This window comes from Centropristis striata, chromosome 5, assembly GCF_030273125.1.
Source record: "Centropristis striata isolate RG_2023a ecotype Rhode Island chromosome 5, C.striata_1.0, whole genome shotgun sequence".
NCBI lineage: Eukaryota > Metazoa > Chordata > Actinopteri > Perciformes > Serranidae > Centropristis > Centropristis striata.
Window position 1 is genome coordinate 27,306,193 of NC_081521.1, and position 14,857 is coordinate 27,321,049.

General features: G+C 39.2%; 1 protein-coding gene and 1 long non-coding RNA gene across 3 annotated transcripts in view; one reads left to right on the top strand and one right to left on the bottom strand.

Moving 5' to 3' along the window:
* LOC131971059 (helicase ARIP4-like) overlaps nt 1-14,857 on the bottom strand; it is a 110,530-nt gene that overhangs the window by 46,207 nt on the left and 49,466 nt on the right. The window contains exon 1 of one of the 2 annotated variants that reach the window (XM_059332337.1): nt 13,960-14,236. The exons of the other annotated variant lie outside the window; for it this stretch is intronic. Coding sequence (XP_059188320.1) covers nt 13,960-13,993 — 34 coding nt within the window. The 5' untranslated portion in view covers nt 13,994-14,236. Of the gene's footprint in view, nt 1-13,959; nt 14,237-14,857 lie in introns of those variants that run through there. 2 annotated transcript variants of the gene reach the window in all.
* LOC131971060 (uncharacterized) lies at nt 847-1,736 on the top strand. The gene is made up of 3 exons (XR_009394342.1): nt 847-906; nt 1,419-1,517; nt 1,627-1,736. It is a non-coding gene; the product is annotated as an uncharacterized LOC131971060 (long non-coding RNA).

The following is a 14,857-nucleotide window of genomic DNA, read 5'->3' on the forward strand; positions in this document are numbered from 1 at the left end:
TCAGCAAGTGTGTGTGTTTTGAACGACCCCAAAAGTATGTCTAGACTGACAAACTGGTGTCTAAAGGTTTCATCTAACGGACGTCCCCAATTGGGTTTGGTCAGCAAGTGTGTGTGTTTTGAACGACCCCAAAAGTATGTCTAGACTGACAAACTAAACTAAGTTTAACTTGCTTGAACGTCTCATAACACTGAGCAGTTAAAATGTTCCCAGACGTGACATAAATGGAGCCACCTACATCCTCACACACTTAAGTTCAAACTTTAAGTCTTGTTGGTTTCTTAACTTGTATCCTGTTTGTGTTTCCAGCAGAAATCATCACCTGAAGTCTGGAAGCAGACTGTGGATGAGAGTGACAGACCTCAGGTAGGAGCCACATTACTGCATAGACTACTTAATTCCTCAGGGATGAGACGGTATTGGTAATCTGTGTTGTATATAGTGGGTCAGTGAGCATGAATTACCTCCCAGCACTTCTCTTATGGCAGCCCAAGTAGTCTGTGTCCATAAGTACTTCTCATGTCTGTGTGTCTGCTGTTGGGATGGACTCTGTCTGTCAGTTACCACACTACAAGTATGTCTAGACTGACAAACTGGTGTCTAAAGGTTTCATCTAACGGACGTCCCCAATTGGGTTTGGTCAGCAAGTGTGTGTGTTTTGAACGACCCCAAAAGTATGACTAGACTGACAAACTAAACTAAGTTTAACTTGCTTGAACGTCTCATAACACTGAGCAGTTAAAATGTTCCCAGACGTGACATAAATGGAGCCACCTACATCCTCACACACTTAAGTTCAAACTTTAAGTCTTGTTGGTTTCTTAACTTGTATCCTGTTTGTGTTTCCAGCAGAAATCATCACCTGAAGTCTGGAAGCAGACTGTGGATGAGAGTGACAGACCTCAGGTAGGAGCCACATTACTGCATAGACTACTTAATCCCTCAGGGATGAGACGGTATTGGTAATCTGACAAACTAAACTAAGTTTAACTTGCTTGAACGTCTCTTGTTAACACTAAGTAGTTAAAATGTTACCAGATGTGACATAAAGCCCACTAAATAGGTTCATTTTTGAAAATGCAGATCAAAGGCTCTTGTTTTATTAAGTGGGTTTATATCGACCTTTGATTATTCCACTATATGTGTTCTTACTAGGGCTGTGAGTTTATCAACAAATCAAGTTTGAACAAATTTAAAATTACCTGTAATTCGTTCGAATAAATTTGAACACCCCAACAAAACATTGCAATGCATAACCAGCGATATAGTACAATATTCTAGAGCCAAACCCATACCAATTTATGTTGTCAACCTAAAACCACCAGTTTTTTTTCCTTCATATAGTGCATAGGGTCTAAGATTTGATACATTGGTCAAAGAGTGCTCACTCACATGCATACATGCTTTTTGTGTTTTAGCTGTTATCTGGTCCTGTGGATACATCTCCAATGGAAGATAAGATCAACTGCAACAGCAGCAGTCCAGGGGCAAATACCAGCCACTTTTCATCTTTCAATGTAATTGCTATTACATTATTGCACATTTTTGACTGTTAAGTGTTTTGTTTCCAGGTAATATTTGCTTTGCTCAACAAGGTCTTATCTAATTTAATTGCTGTCCTCATAGTGTCGAATGGCAAAACTGAGAAGGCACCATGAGGAATGCTTCAATCGACATAAAATTGCAGAGGAGCAGCGAAATGCTAAAGATAGACAACATACCACGATTCTGTTAAAGCGTGCACGGCAGGCTCAGAAACCGGCAGAACTGGATGCTCTTGTGAGTAATGTGAACATTGCTGTCTGCCCAACTCTTTTCCTCATGTGTATTACTAGGAGAGTCACTGCAAACCGGTTTATATATTTGCCAGGGACAGGGAAGGCAGCCATTTGCATTTTATTTTGATCAGTCTGTTTTCATTAAAAGTAATCTTGGCAAAAATAATCTCAGATATGGCTTTGACCTACAATTAAAAATTAAGTACTCAATAATACCAAATGTATATCAGTGTAGAGCCTAAAAATACAGAGATTTATTTTCTTTGTCTTCCCCTCAGTTGGACCATTTGAATGTTTTGACCAATTTAATTTGGGTGTGTAGAGGGCAAAATATGAGGCTGATCCACGTGCACACAATTTCAGCTGGACTGTTAAAATAAAGAGAACATTGAGTGCCAGTATGTATAGGCACCGTTTTAAAAATCTGATTACTTTTCTTTTTAGGGCATGTCATTTACGTTTTTTGGGCGCACATGCTCTTTTAGTATGGATCCTGTGCAATGTTTTATAAATGAGACACAGAACAGGAGGATCCTGCTTTCTGTGGCTTCAGCAAGGAAACCAGACTGCCTCCTTATGAGTTCTCAGTCTTGATTGGTTTAAGTGCGATGGGATTCCAGAACATTTTTTTCCTTTTTTTTCTGCGTAGAAAGAGAGAGGGAGATACATGGTTTACTGACCAAACACTCTATAATACTGATGACTATTGGAACTATTCAACACTTTTGATAAGAATATATGATTTACAGCAGCCATAAGTCCAAATTGTACTCATGAATTGCACCTGTGAACATGCATAAGCAGTGATAGAAAAAACATCTGAAATTAAAACTTTTGTCTGTCAACTGGTAACATTTTTATTTTCAGGCCCCAATTCCAAATTGGCAAAATACCTCTGGCATAGGGCTGGGTGATATGGATATCGTTTTATTGCCCAGCCCTACTCTGGCACAAAATATTGAAATTAGGACAACTATTTAAAGAAATTACCAGCACAAGATTTGTGGAATGTTTAGATGAATATTTTATGTTTCTTAATTTATTTATTTCTAGTGCACTTTATTTTCCATCTGCCAGCAGATGCATGGTTTTGCAAACCATGGCTGTAAATGTAATGCAGCTTCCTCACTTCAATGTAATGCATGTTTATAGCTATGTACAGCTATAGAAATACAGAATTTAAGAGACAGGATACTGTGCCTTCTTTTATGACTTGCTTACTTTTAGACATTAGTGAGAATAAGGCATTATCAAAATGTTTATTTTAATAACAATTGGTTTAATATTACTGAAAGTTTTGTTATTGTACTTGAACAGAGTATCATGTTTGCTTTAGATGATTTCTCATTTTTTCTCACATCTTTTCCTCAGCTGACTTCACAATCTCCCTTGGATGATGCCATTGAGGAGGAGCATGGTGGTATTCAAGTATGTTCACATTAGACTGGGGGCCATGTTTATAATCACTCACATGTTCTTAATTAATCGAGCATTATTATAGCATTGAAAGGGTTGCTATTCATCTGCCTTTTTGTAAAGTCAAACTGAATTTGAATATTGCAAATAGAATGTTTGGTTTGTCTTTTTAGACACTAGCCTCATCAGACTCTTCATCGGCGGATGAATCAACAATGGCCAGTGATCTAGTGGACAGTGGAGAGCCAGCAGCAACAACAAAGGTGACACTACTGCATTGTAACATTAGCTTGTTAGTTGGTTTTCAGCAGTTTTCCACAACATGGATAACATCAGTGTTATCATTTGGCATCATTTATAAAAACATCACGGTTTAGAATGAGTTTGGTTCAACAATTTTTAACTGACAGTAGTGCAGTTATTCTTTTCGACCTACTTAAAAATTTGATTTTTTAAATTTGATTTAAAAGACAATAAAACAAAGCACAAAATCTCAGAAATGTTTTATTAAATAAATTGCCTTTTAAATACAATAACAAGAGCAAGCAAATGACTTCGGATTATAGAGGCTGATACCAAACTTAGCTAAAACCATGGAAAATGTAAATTATTTAAGCCCTGCATTAACTATCAACTGATGATCATTGATTTAAATATGGCAAACCTAAAGTCTTCAAAAAGAAGAGACAAGAGAAGTAGCTACTTCACCTTGTTTGGGAATGCATTAAGCAATGAACATACACACTCGCATATGTCAGATTTTTATGCAGGGCTGATTTACAAAACAAAAACAAAAAACCAAACATAAATGTAATTTAAGTTAAGTTGTAAGTTCCTTTGGCCCTGCCTCCTTTCACATCTAGAATCTACCCTAAAAATGGCAGGAATATTGTTCATTATTTATTTATGACCTTGTTCCAGTGTTTGACACATGTTAGTGATGCTGTCTATGTGTTAGCATGTTTGACATGTTTCCACTCAGAAATAACTGTCGAACAATGCCAGCCCAGCACCCTTTCCCTTAGAGCTGATTTGAAAGCAGTGGGTGGGTCCTCCAGCTCCACTGTCTCTTGTGAATTAGCGATAGTGCAACAGTGTCGTCTTCTTTGTATTCATTTATTGTGTCATCTTTTGCTTTTTACGTTAAAAATGGCTGGAAAACAGCTTTGAGGCACATTACTGCAGTTTACTCGTGAGGAGTATGGTTCAGAATGGTAACAATCTCACAAATTCTCTTGCCATTTGACAGCCAAGTGTATTCGTTGTATGAATATGTACATCAGACCATGATGTCTATATTCAGTTGGTGCAGGATCAACACCTGTACTGTTGCACCCTGAGTCATAACAGTAGTGTACAATTTGATGTGTGAATTATCTCTTTTATTTGAATAAAATTTGGTAAATGTGCCTTATTTTTCCCATATACAGCTAAAAGAGAGAAAGTTTATGTAATAAAAGTGCAGTCCATCAACACAGTGCAACAACCTTTGCATTTTTGTTTCCTCAAGGCCCCTAGGTATAAGGAAAAATCCCCTGATTCATCCGATAACACAGACTATAATGACTCAGACTACGCTCCGGACTCTGAAGGAAGTTCCTCTGAGCTTGATGAGGACATAGAACTCTATCCAGTTGCAAAAAAGCCTCTGCTGTCTCTACGATATCCCCTTTTATCTTCAACAAGCCAAGCCATTGATTCTGAAACTCCCGTAAAAAATCCCACCACAGACAGCCCTAAGAAAAGGAACTCCAACACTCCAAGGAAGAGAAAGAGCTCATCTCCTCATTCGGAGAAGAGCAACTCGAACACTCCAAAGAAAAGCAGAATCCAACATCTTTCGGACTCAATCAAAGTATTCCCTCCCTCAAAATCTCAAAGTCGTCGAGTATATAGCAAAAGAAACTACTGTCTCTATTGCCTCAAGCCTTTTTCAAAAATTGCACGACACCTGGAAGCTGTGCACGGAAATGTAGAAGAGGTTGCCAGAGCATTTCTATATCCGAAGAACTCAAAAGAGAGACGCAATGCGTTAAATATTCTGAGACGGCGTGGAAACTTTGCCTATAATGCTTGTGTTGTAAGTAAGGGAGCTGGAGAGCTCCAGGCCTGCTACAGACCTCGAAAAGCTAGATCTGCTTTTGATTTTATTCATTGTTTTCATTGTCAAGGACTCTATGCCAAGAGGACTCTGTGGAAGCACATGAAAATCTGTCCAGCCCGGGGAGAAACCGATGATGAATCCAGGACTGGGAAGCAGCGAGTTCGATCCAAATGTGCCCTTAAAACTGCTGTTGTTCATGAGATTAGTGAGGGCTTGAAGAGTGTGATTTCCTGCATGACCTATGATGAGGTCACTCGGACGATCCAAAATGACAAACTTCTACTGCAGTTTGGACAACACCTCTTTGATCTAAACGGGTCAAGAAAGAACAGACATGACTTAATAAGACAAAGACTTCGAGAACTTGGGCGACTGTTAGTAGTTGCTCAGAAGAAAACTTCTATTCGGAAAGCAGAGGAACTCATCTACCCATCCAACTTCAGCAGTGTGATATCTGCAGTGAAAGAGTTGGCTGGGTACAACCCAGAGAACAACACATTTCTCACACCTTCCTTAGCCCTAAAAGTTGGCCACAGTCTGGGTGTACTTTGCGAGCTAGTAGAGACTGATAATTTGTCCACAGTCAACAGAGACAACACCCTGGTGGAATATGCTCGTGAATTCAAGACCATTAAAAGTTTCAGATGGAAGGCACTGATAACCAGAGGCGCAACTACCACTATGAAAGAGCTGAAGTGGAATGCACCTCCAATTTTACCTTTCACTGAAGACGTCAAATGTTTGGACTCTCACATGGAGAAGGTTAAAGATGTTGCTGAAAAAATGATGAAACTCTCTCCCTCTGCAAACAGCTATGCAACACTTGCCAAAGTGACGTTGGCACAGGTGATCATTTTCAACAGAAGAAGAGAAGGAGAGGTGTCCAGGATGGAGTTTGCCACTTTCATGGCGAGGAAAAAGTCAGAACTCAACAAGGACATGGAGGCCTGTCTCACCCCTCTTGAGAAGAAGATGTGCGATTTCTTCACCAGAGTCGAAATCCGGGGAAAACGAGGAAGAGCAGTCCCTGTGCTGCTAAAGCCATCAATGCTCTCAGCCATGGAGCTCCTAGCTCAAACTCGTGAGTTGTGTGGAGTCCTCAAAGAGAACTTTTACATGTTTGCTAGACCAGGTGCTTTGTCTGCTTACAGAGGGGGAGAATGCATCCAAAAGTTTGCAAGGGAGAGTGGTGCTAAAAATCCAGAGGTCTTAACATCAACAAGGCTGCGAAAGCACATCGCTACAATGTCACAGGTACTCAATCTTCAAGAAAATGAATCAGACCAACTTGCAGACTTTCTGGGTCACGACATTCGTGTGCACAGGCAGTATTACCGCCTGCCACAGGGAACACTACAGCTCGCCAAAATGAGCAAAGTGCTTTTGGCGGTGGAGAAGGGGACCCTCTCAAAGTATAAAGGTCAAGCCCTTGACGACATTGAGATTGACCCTGAAGGTATGGATGTGTGTATATTAGTACAATTATATTAAGGTTAGATGTAAGCCATGGCTATTGTCTCATGAGAAATGCATCATCACTGCTCTGTATTTTTCCTCATTGGCAAATGTGTATAATCATGTTATGTATAATATTAATATACAAAACTACTTGTGTAAATGTGTAATTTAAGTAATGCAGGAAGTCCATTCTGAGTTTAAATCTTAAGGCTACTATTCCTAAGGGTTTTTTTTTTTTTGGTTTTCTTACATTGTCACTTCAGAAAGAGTTGAGTGTTCACAAGAACCAGACGTATCAAGTGATGAGGATGAGCCTGCCACCGCCAACTCAGCCACGGACACCACAGCTGAAGACGATCATGAGGCAGAGGTGACATCTGCCCTTCTCCCCACTTCTGATGCCACTCTCAATCAAGGTAAAATTCAGATAGGATTCATGTTTTGTACTAAGTGACAGTAATGTATCCAGTCAAACCCCAAAGTTGGGTATGATGACAGAATCTGCACTGTACTCAGTCAGTACATGCTGTAGCAGTCCTATAGCAGGTTGTAGTATTGGATAATTAGTAAAAGTAGTTAACATAACTCATTCATATTATGCTCAGATAAGTTTAAATTAATTTACATGTAATTTAAAATCACAAACTATGATGCCTTTTCGTTTTAAAACTCTTAACTTGTAACTAACCAACTATTTATGGTCTTCCATTGTTTGTCACTTGACCTCTGTTGTCCTTGCACATTTAACATTGGTACTGACAGAAGGGTAACTTAACATCCCCTTTTCTCTTTTCTTTACAGATAGAGATAACTCTAAACGTAAGTGGGATGACAGTGAGGTGCGTGCTGTTGAAAGACACATGATGCGCTTCATTCACGCTTGCAAGGTACCGCAGAAGATTGACTGTCTTCGGTGTATCAATGCAGAGCCCTATGCACTGAGAGACCGCAACTGGACTGGTGTAAAAAATTACGTCAGAAATCGAATCACTGCCTTGAAGAGAAAGGCTTGTGCTAAACAATAAGAACATTTTATGTTGCTTTTCAGATCATTGTTAAGTTCATATTTCTCTTTTGGAAGTAATAGACTCAGCTTGTTACTGAGCTAATGGACAAAATCTTGAACTCTTCTGTTGTTAAAGTGTACCCTGGTAAAGTATACTTGTTTGATGTATACTGTAAGTTGAAGCATACCTGTTATTTGAACCTGTTTCGGTTTACAGAATAGTAGCACTTTGAGACTGGCCCTTCCTGTTACTTAAATGGCCAATTATGTAGCCATTAGTATGTTTCTAATGGCATTAATATGTTGTATGCCACAGAAATTGTTGCTCTGAGCTTTGTAGTCAACTAACGACTGTACTGTCAGTCTGTCACTGTCAGCCAAGTCCTTGACTCCTATGGAAAATCTGTAATTTTAGAAGACTTTCCATTTCCTCTGTTGGGCTCTGGTACATGATGTTCATGCATTGTGTTAGTAAAACACATTTTGACAGCATACCTTATTTTGTTGGGTGATTTATTTTCATGCAGATTTGATGGTGGTGCCAATGTGGCTAATATATTCAGTCTAGATCTTATTTAGAACAAGGTGTTTCCTACAGAATTTTGTTGAAACCCAACTGTTGTGGCTAGGCACGGGGATAGTCCTGTCAATATAAAACTTGTTAGTATGGCAAGGGTTGGCCATTAGTTTAGCCATCGTCCTTCAGTTGTTTTCGTTTATATTGAATAAGTTAAATAAGAGTAAGTTAATGCATTTCTTTAGATATGTCAAGAGCTACTCAGGAACAGTGTTGAGACTGAATTTGAAGGTTGAATATTCTCATAACTAAACATAGCAAACATACATGTTAAAATTACTTTAATAGATTTTTGTCCCCAAAGGAATTTGAGGCACCTAAAAGTGATTTTTGTGAGTTTGTGTATCTGTGTACAGTTGAAGCCCCCAAAATTGACATTAAAATTATTTGTCCTCAATCTCAAGGTTAAAATTTATTTGGACAAAAGTTGTTTGAAACTAAAATCTCAGGTGATTTTCATAATCAGGGTAGTCCCAGTGATACATCCTACCTGCTGGCATCTCTCTAAACCATTCAGAAAGTAGTGCTCTCAAAAGTAGGGTGTTTAAGTGTGCGTCCCCAAAGAGGGCTTAAGTAAGTATGTGTGTGTGTGTGTGTGTGTGTCAGAGAAACGTTGCGGCACAGAGACAAACACAGCAAAGACTGAAAAGAGAAAACTGGTAGAGAGACAATGACTGTGTGATAGAGAGAGAGAGAGCAGCAGCAGAGGGGTGAGGCGAGGTAGAACACTCTGTTTGTAGGCCAGTGTGTCACTGCTGCTGAGGAGGAGGGAGGAAGAGGAGTGAGGAAGAGGAGGACACACACACACACACACAGTCACACATACCCATGTCTGGAGGCTGCCACCCATTATCACCATGCTGGTCACACTACAGCCTGTTATATAAACCCTTGTTGGCAGCATTCAGGGCACTGTACGTACTTTAAGCACCTAAACCGTTACAGCCCTGCAGAGACATCACACCATGTACAAGCATCTAACTCTGTCTCAATTCATTGGTTTGTCATTTCTGGAGCTGCAATCTGACCTCCTTTTACTTGAGGTGTTATCAGGCTGGGACATGTACTTGGTGCTTAAATATAGTATTCAAGTATTCAGATCCCTTACTTATGTAAAAGTACTAATACCACAGTGTGAAATTACTCCACTACAAGTCCTGCATTCAAAGCTTACTGAAGTAAAATTACAAAAGTATCAGCATCAAAATGTACTTCAAGTATCAAAAGTAAAAGTACTGGTTATGCAGAATGGACCCACTCAGATTCATTATCTGTACTGATGACAGGACTCATTTAATAACTGAATATACTATTACAAGATTGAATTAAAAACACCTCAAATTGTACTTAAGTACAGTACTTGAGTAAATGTACTTAGTTACATTCCAACACTGATTACGATTTAGTGTGTTTTCAGGTTATTAAATAAATAAATCGTCAATATCAAATAACCACATAGTAAAGTGTAATTTTGGATACTCCTGTGTGTATTAAATAGTTTCAGTTTAGTAAGAACTTTAGTGCAAAAAGAACAAACTTAATGTGTAAGGATGCAAATGTAAAGTGTTAAATATTGCTGTAATGCAGTTTGGCTGCTGGTTTGCTATCGCGATTGATTAATATACATCTTCAAAACTATATAAAAATGTATATATCATCATATCACCCAGCCCTACCTGCATACACTAGTTTGTACTGGTTGAGCACTGCACTTGCTAATAAACTAAGGAATGTCAGAAAAAACACTGTAATATGAGCTATAAACACTAAGCTAAGGAGATAGAATGACCAAACTACAGTTTGTTTATTTGATTATCCTTTATTGAATGAATGATTTGTAGTTTTACACTCTACTTGCTTGTCTTTGCCGTGCCGCTACAGCTGGGGAACGACTGTAACAGAGTATAGCAGCAGCACTTTACAGTGAAAAATCACCAATTGAAGCTTCTTAACAAAAACTACAAAATTGAACATCCTCCAGCAGGAATGTGGTCAGAAATTAGTGAGAAAATAACATCAGCAGTTAAGATAACAAGGTTAACTGATGTTGGCATGTAGCTTCATGTTGCAGTGTATGGATATGTTATGTTATATATATATATATATATATATATATTTAAAAACTGCAGTAATGTGCCAGATGACTGTGTTAAGAGCTTAAAAAGCTGACAATTTTGCTCAAAAGAATTAATTTTCCATACATTTACTGCATTATTTAAAACTTTAATATGTTTCATTTGTATTTATTTTTGTGTGCACTAGGGGCACTAAGCACCAGATCAAACAGATATTGGGCATTGATAAAGGTAGCAGGTGGTTGTGACAGGTAATGCAACAGAAGGGACGCAGTTTTTTTTTTACCAGAGCAAATAGAGGCAGCATCAAATGTTTGTTTGCGTTGTACTGAAAATGAAATGAACCAAAAACGTGAATCGTGTCTGGACGATGGACTTCTTTTTGCCTGAGTGCATCATGATCGAGCTGGTGCATCAGTGGCAACTTTTTAAAGTGAAAGAACTATCTTATAAATAGCCACTACACATTATATGACATAATATGAGGAAAAACATAATTGACATGGGCAAGCCATTGCAACCCCTCGTTACCCATTTCACCATTTTCTATATTCTGTCATGTACAATCAACATAATATCAGTTCAGTAACTTAATGTAGGGGACAACAGAATGTAGCAATACAGTCATGGAAAAAATTATTAGACCACCCTTTTTCTTGTTCATTTTAATGCCTGGTACAACTAAAGGTACATGTGTTCAGACAAATATAATGATAACAACAAAAATACCTTATGAGAGTTTAATTTAAGAGCAGATATTTAGCGATTTTCCCCTGGTTTTCTTGATAATAACCAAAATCATTATAAAATACCCATGGAAAATGGCTAGATATCAGCTCTTAAATTAAACTCTTATGAGCTATTTTGTTGTTATCATTATATTTATCATAACAAATGTCTCTTTAGTTGTACCAGACATTAAAATGAACAAGAAATTAGAGAAAACAAGGGTGGTCTAATAGTTTTTTCCATAACTGTATATTTAAGCTTCAACTCAGACAGCGATGCAGTCATTTAAGGTGAGAGAGGGTTGGATAAGGTGAGAATTCTTTTAGGTGCAGGATGAGAAAACAGCTGTTTAGATCTGCAGTGATGGGGAATATATCTACAATATGTAAGATTGAAAAGCCTGAGGAGTGAGTGAAAGGCATTGTGCAGCACAGAGATCGCCCCAACAAAGAGTACTTGAAAAAGGAAGAACATTTACATCCAAGAACAAAGAAAGCAGCTCTATGATCCGACAGGAGGGAGCAGAGAGATCAAAAGCAGCCAGACGTTGGACAAAGGCGACATGAGGAGAAGTGGGAATGAGAGCCATGTGGTCTGGACCGGCGAAGCCTACATCCTCTGAGCCGCGGTGTTACGAAAGCAGCCAGACTACACGTGTTCCCGGCGGTTGGCCCCGACCCGGCGCTGCTCTGAGAAGTGTACAGGTTGTTCCTACCGGCATGCCAATTACAGCCGAATAGAACATGTGGAAAATTAATAAATAAATAAAAGAATCAGCAGGGCAAGCCTGTTTTATTGAACCACAGAGGTGATACTGCTGTTAAGCTGTCTCACTTTTTTTCCCCATTCCTTTTCTTTTATCACAATATGCACTTCGTCACTGATGGACAGATTGTACTCACAGGAAGGCACACGCGCACGCACATACACAACCCACACAATGGATTTTAAGGGAGAACAGTGTGTTCTTTTTTATCACCATTCGTCACGCCACGTTTGCAGCAATGACAAGGCATCTAGTGTCTCTTTTCACAGCGAGCCAACAGAGTAATCCCAAGAATGACAAGCACGTATACATTAGTATTTTTCCTCATAAAGGATCTCTGTGAATGCTTTTCTAAATACATAGCGACACAGTGAGAGGCAGCAAAACCAAAACCACAACAAATGATGACATAATTCTACGGGATAAAAACTCTAAACATCCTGATCTGAGGATCTTTTTGTTTGAACTTCAAATATTCAGCTGCAGGCGCTTTTTTAGTTATGTCATCTATGTATGGCCCGGGGATAAACAAGCTTTAACTGTGAGCTTTATACGGTTTTTCATTCTTTTGTCTCCCCGCACATTGAATTTAAACTTAAACAATAAATGTTGACATATAGCTTTGATTTCTATACGGGGTGAACGCTGCAGGATTTAAGGGACAATGCAACAGGAAAATGATACTTAACTTACAGATGAGGTCACCAAAGAGTTTTCTAGAGCTAAACAGTCACTTTCTGAGGGTCTGTGTCTGTGAAACGATTGGACCATTTACAACAGACTTTGTCAATCTTTATACTAACTTATCCATTTAAAATTGGGAGAGCTGGAATAAAAAGTCTACAATTCTTGCACCGTTTGTCTGAATTGAATGTGAACATCCTTGAATTAAAGCTAAAAGTCAGATGCTTAAATGTACATTAACTTAGAATCCAATAAGCATCAACGGCATAAGAAATATCCCATTTATCCTACCATTTACTGACAGCAATTCAAAATTAGACTAAGCCTAAAATGCTTGTGGTATACATTTAAAAGAAACCTGATTTGAGGATTTTTTGCATCCAGGCCTGTTTTTGCAGTATTAAAAGGTCTGTTCAGCAAAAAAAACAACAACTAATGATTCGATAACAAAAAGGCAGGGTTTATTAACCTGAATTTAGCTGACATAAATCTTTTCACACCACTATTTTTGGACAACTTCAAGTATCAACAGACTACAATTGATCAATTTTAAGCATTTATAGGCATTTTAAAATTTGACCACTTTTAATTGAAAATTTGGAATTTATATGACAAATAATTTATCATTTGAGAAAAAAACATTAAAATATTATTTTAAAAAGGAAAAATAATGGGCACTTTAGTCTAATTAGTGTTTCTGCTACACACACGTGCACACGCACACACGCACGTTTCTTGCTTTTTTTAGATAGATTATAAACCTCCTGACGCGCTTACCCCCCTAACCCACTGGTCTGATGAACCATATGTTTTCCTGCCTCCACATGCTCACACTTCCAGCATGGCCCAATGCTACCCGGATCCACCAATCACGCCCCGGCATTGGTTTAGGTAACCGTAGTAACAGCCAATGGGAGGAAGAGGGACTGAGACAACACAGGAGAGAGGCAGCTGGGCACGCGTGGGAGAGACCGGCTCGAAAAGATGGAGGGACGGCGGACAGAAAGAGGAGAAAATAGGACAAATGGGACAGAGGGAGCAGGGACGGATGGATGTGACTGAGACAAGAGGAAATGTGAAGAAGTAGAAGTGCAAGAGGATAAATAGAGAGAAAGATGGACTGTGCATGCTTAATTAGGTATGGATTCAGTGTTACACAACAACGTTAAGTAAGTTAACAAGTGTCAATCAAATACTGCTGCACATTCTAGAAACTTCTGACATGCTTTTAAATATCAAAATAAAAAAAGTCCAGGTTTTAACCCCCCTATTTTTCTAATTTTTCACAAACTTGCTCTCCCCGAGGTCAGGGATTCATCCCTTTGCCAACCAAGCCTTCAAGGGTCAGGGTAATGATGTCACCTACCAGCGAATGATTCTGATTCGTCCAGGAGCAGCATGGTTATCGAGTGAAGAGAAGAGCCGCTTTTTCTCAGATTTCGTCTTCCTTTTCTCTCCCTGTCAAACTCACAAAACTGCCTCCTCTTTCGCAGAAAAAAACTTGAATTCAGAAGTAAAACAGGAGTGTGTGTTTCTCCTTTTCTCAGCCTTGTTTTCTACACTCGGCTGGGCTTTTAATCTACTGCCTCAGTGACTGACTGAATCAACGACTATACGAGCCGGCTCTGCGGGCTCCACTCTGGTCAACAGCAATGTTAATGTGAGGCTAAGGCAGGCAGCAGGGATGGCAGCTGAAAAACTTACATAACCGTGCATGCTGGAGCCGGGGCCCGCTGAGGGGGGACTCGCACTGTACGGCTCATTGCTCCCCCACTCCTCCCCTTTAAAAAAAACACACTCCTCCATAACACACTCAGGAATACAGAGCATGTACGTGTGCAGCCGCCCACACACTCATGCTGTTTGTGTGTTTGTTGGTCAGTAAAAGAAGTGTTTGGGTTCAACAGTGTCTGTCATTGGTTGTTCTAAAACCTCCATGGACCTGACAAAATTACTTTTCAGTTCCAAGACTTTGATTTGTACGATGGTAAACTACTTCCTCTCACACATGAACGCATGTATACGTCAGAGCCGGAGCCCCACTGACCCAGACAGACAGCTGGTATGTGTGTATGTGTAGCAGCATGAAGGGCGCAGGGGTTGGCTGAAATCTGTGTCAAGGTCTCTGGAACATCAGCACACTATACATGTTTCCATACATTTATTGTGATGTGCGTTTTGAAGTATCACATTACAAAAGCTGTTTGGAAAGGGCGAAATTTCTGAAAACTTCTGTATTACGTGCAAAACCTTTTTAGGGCTCT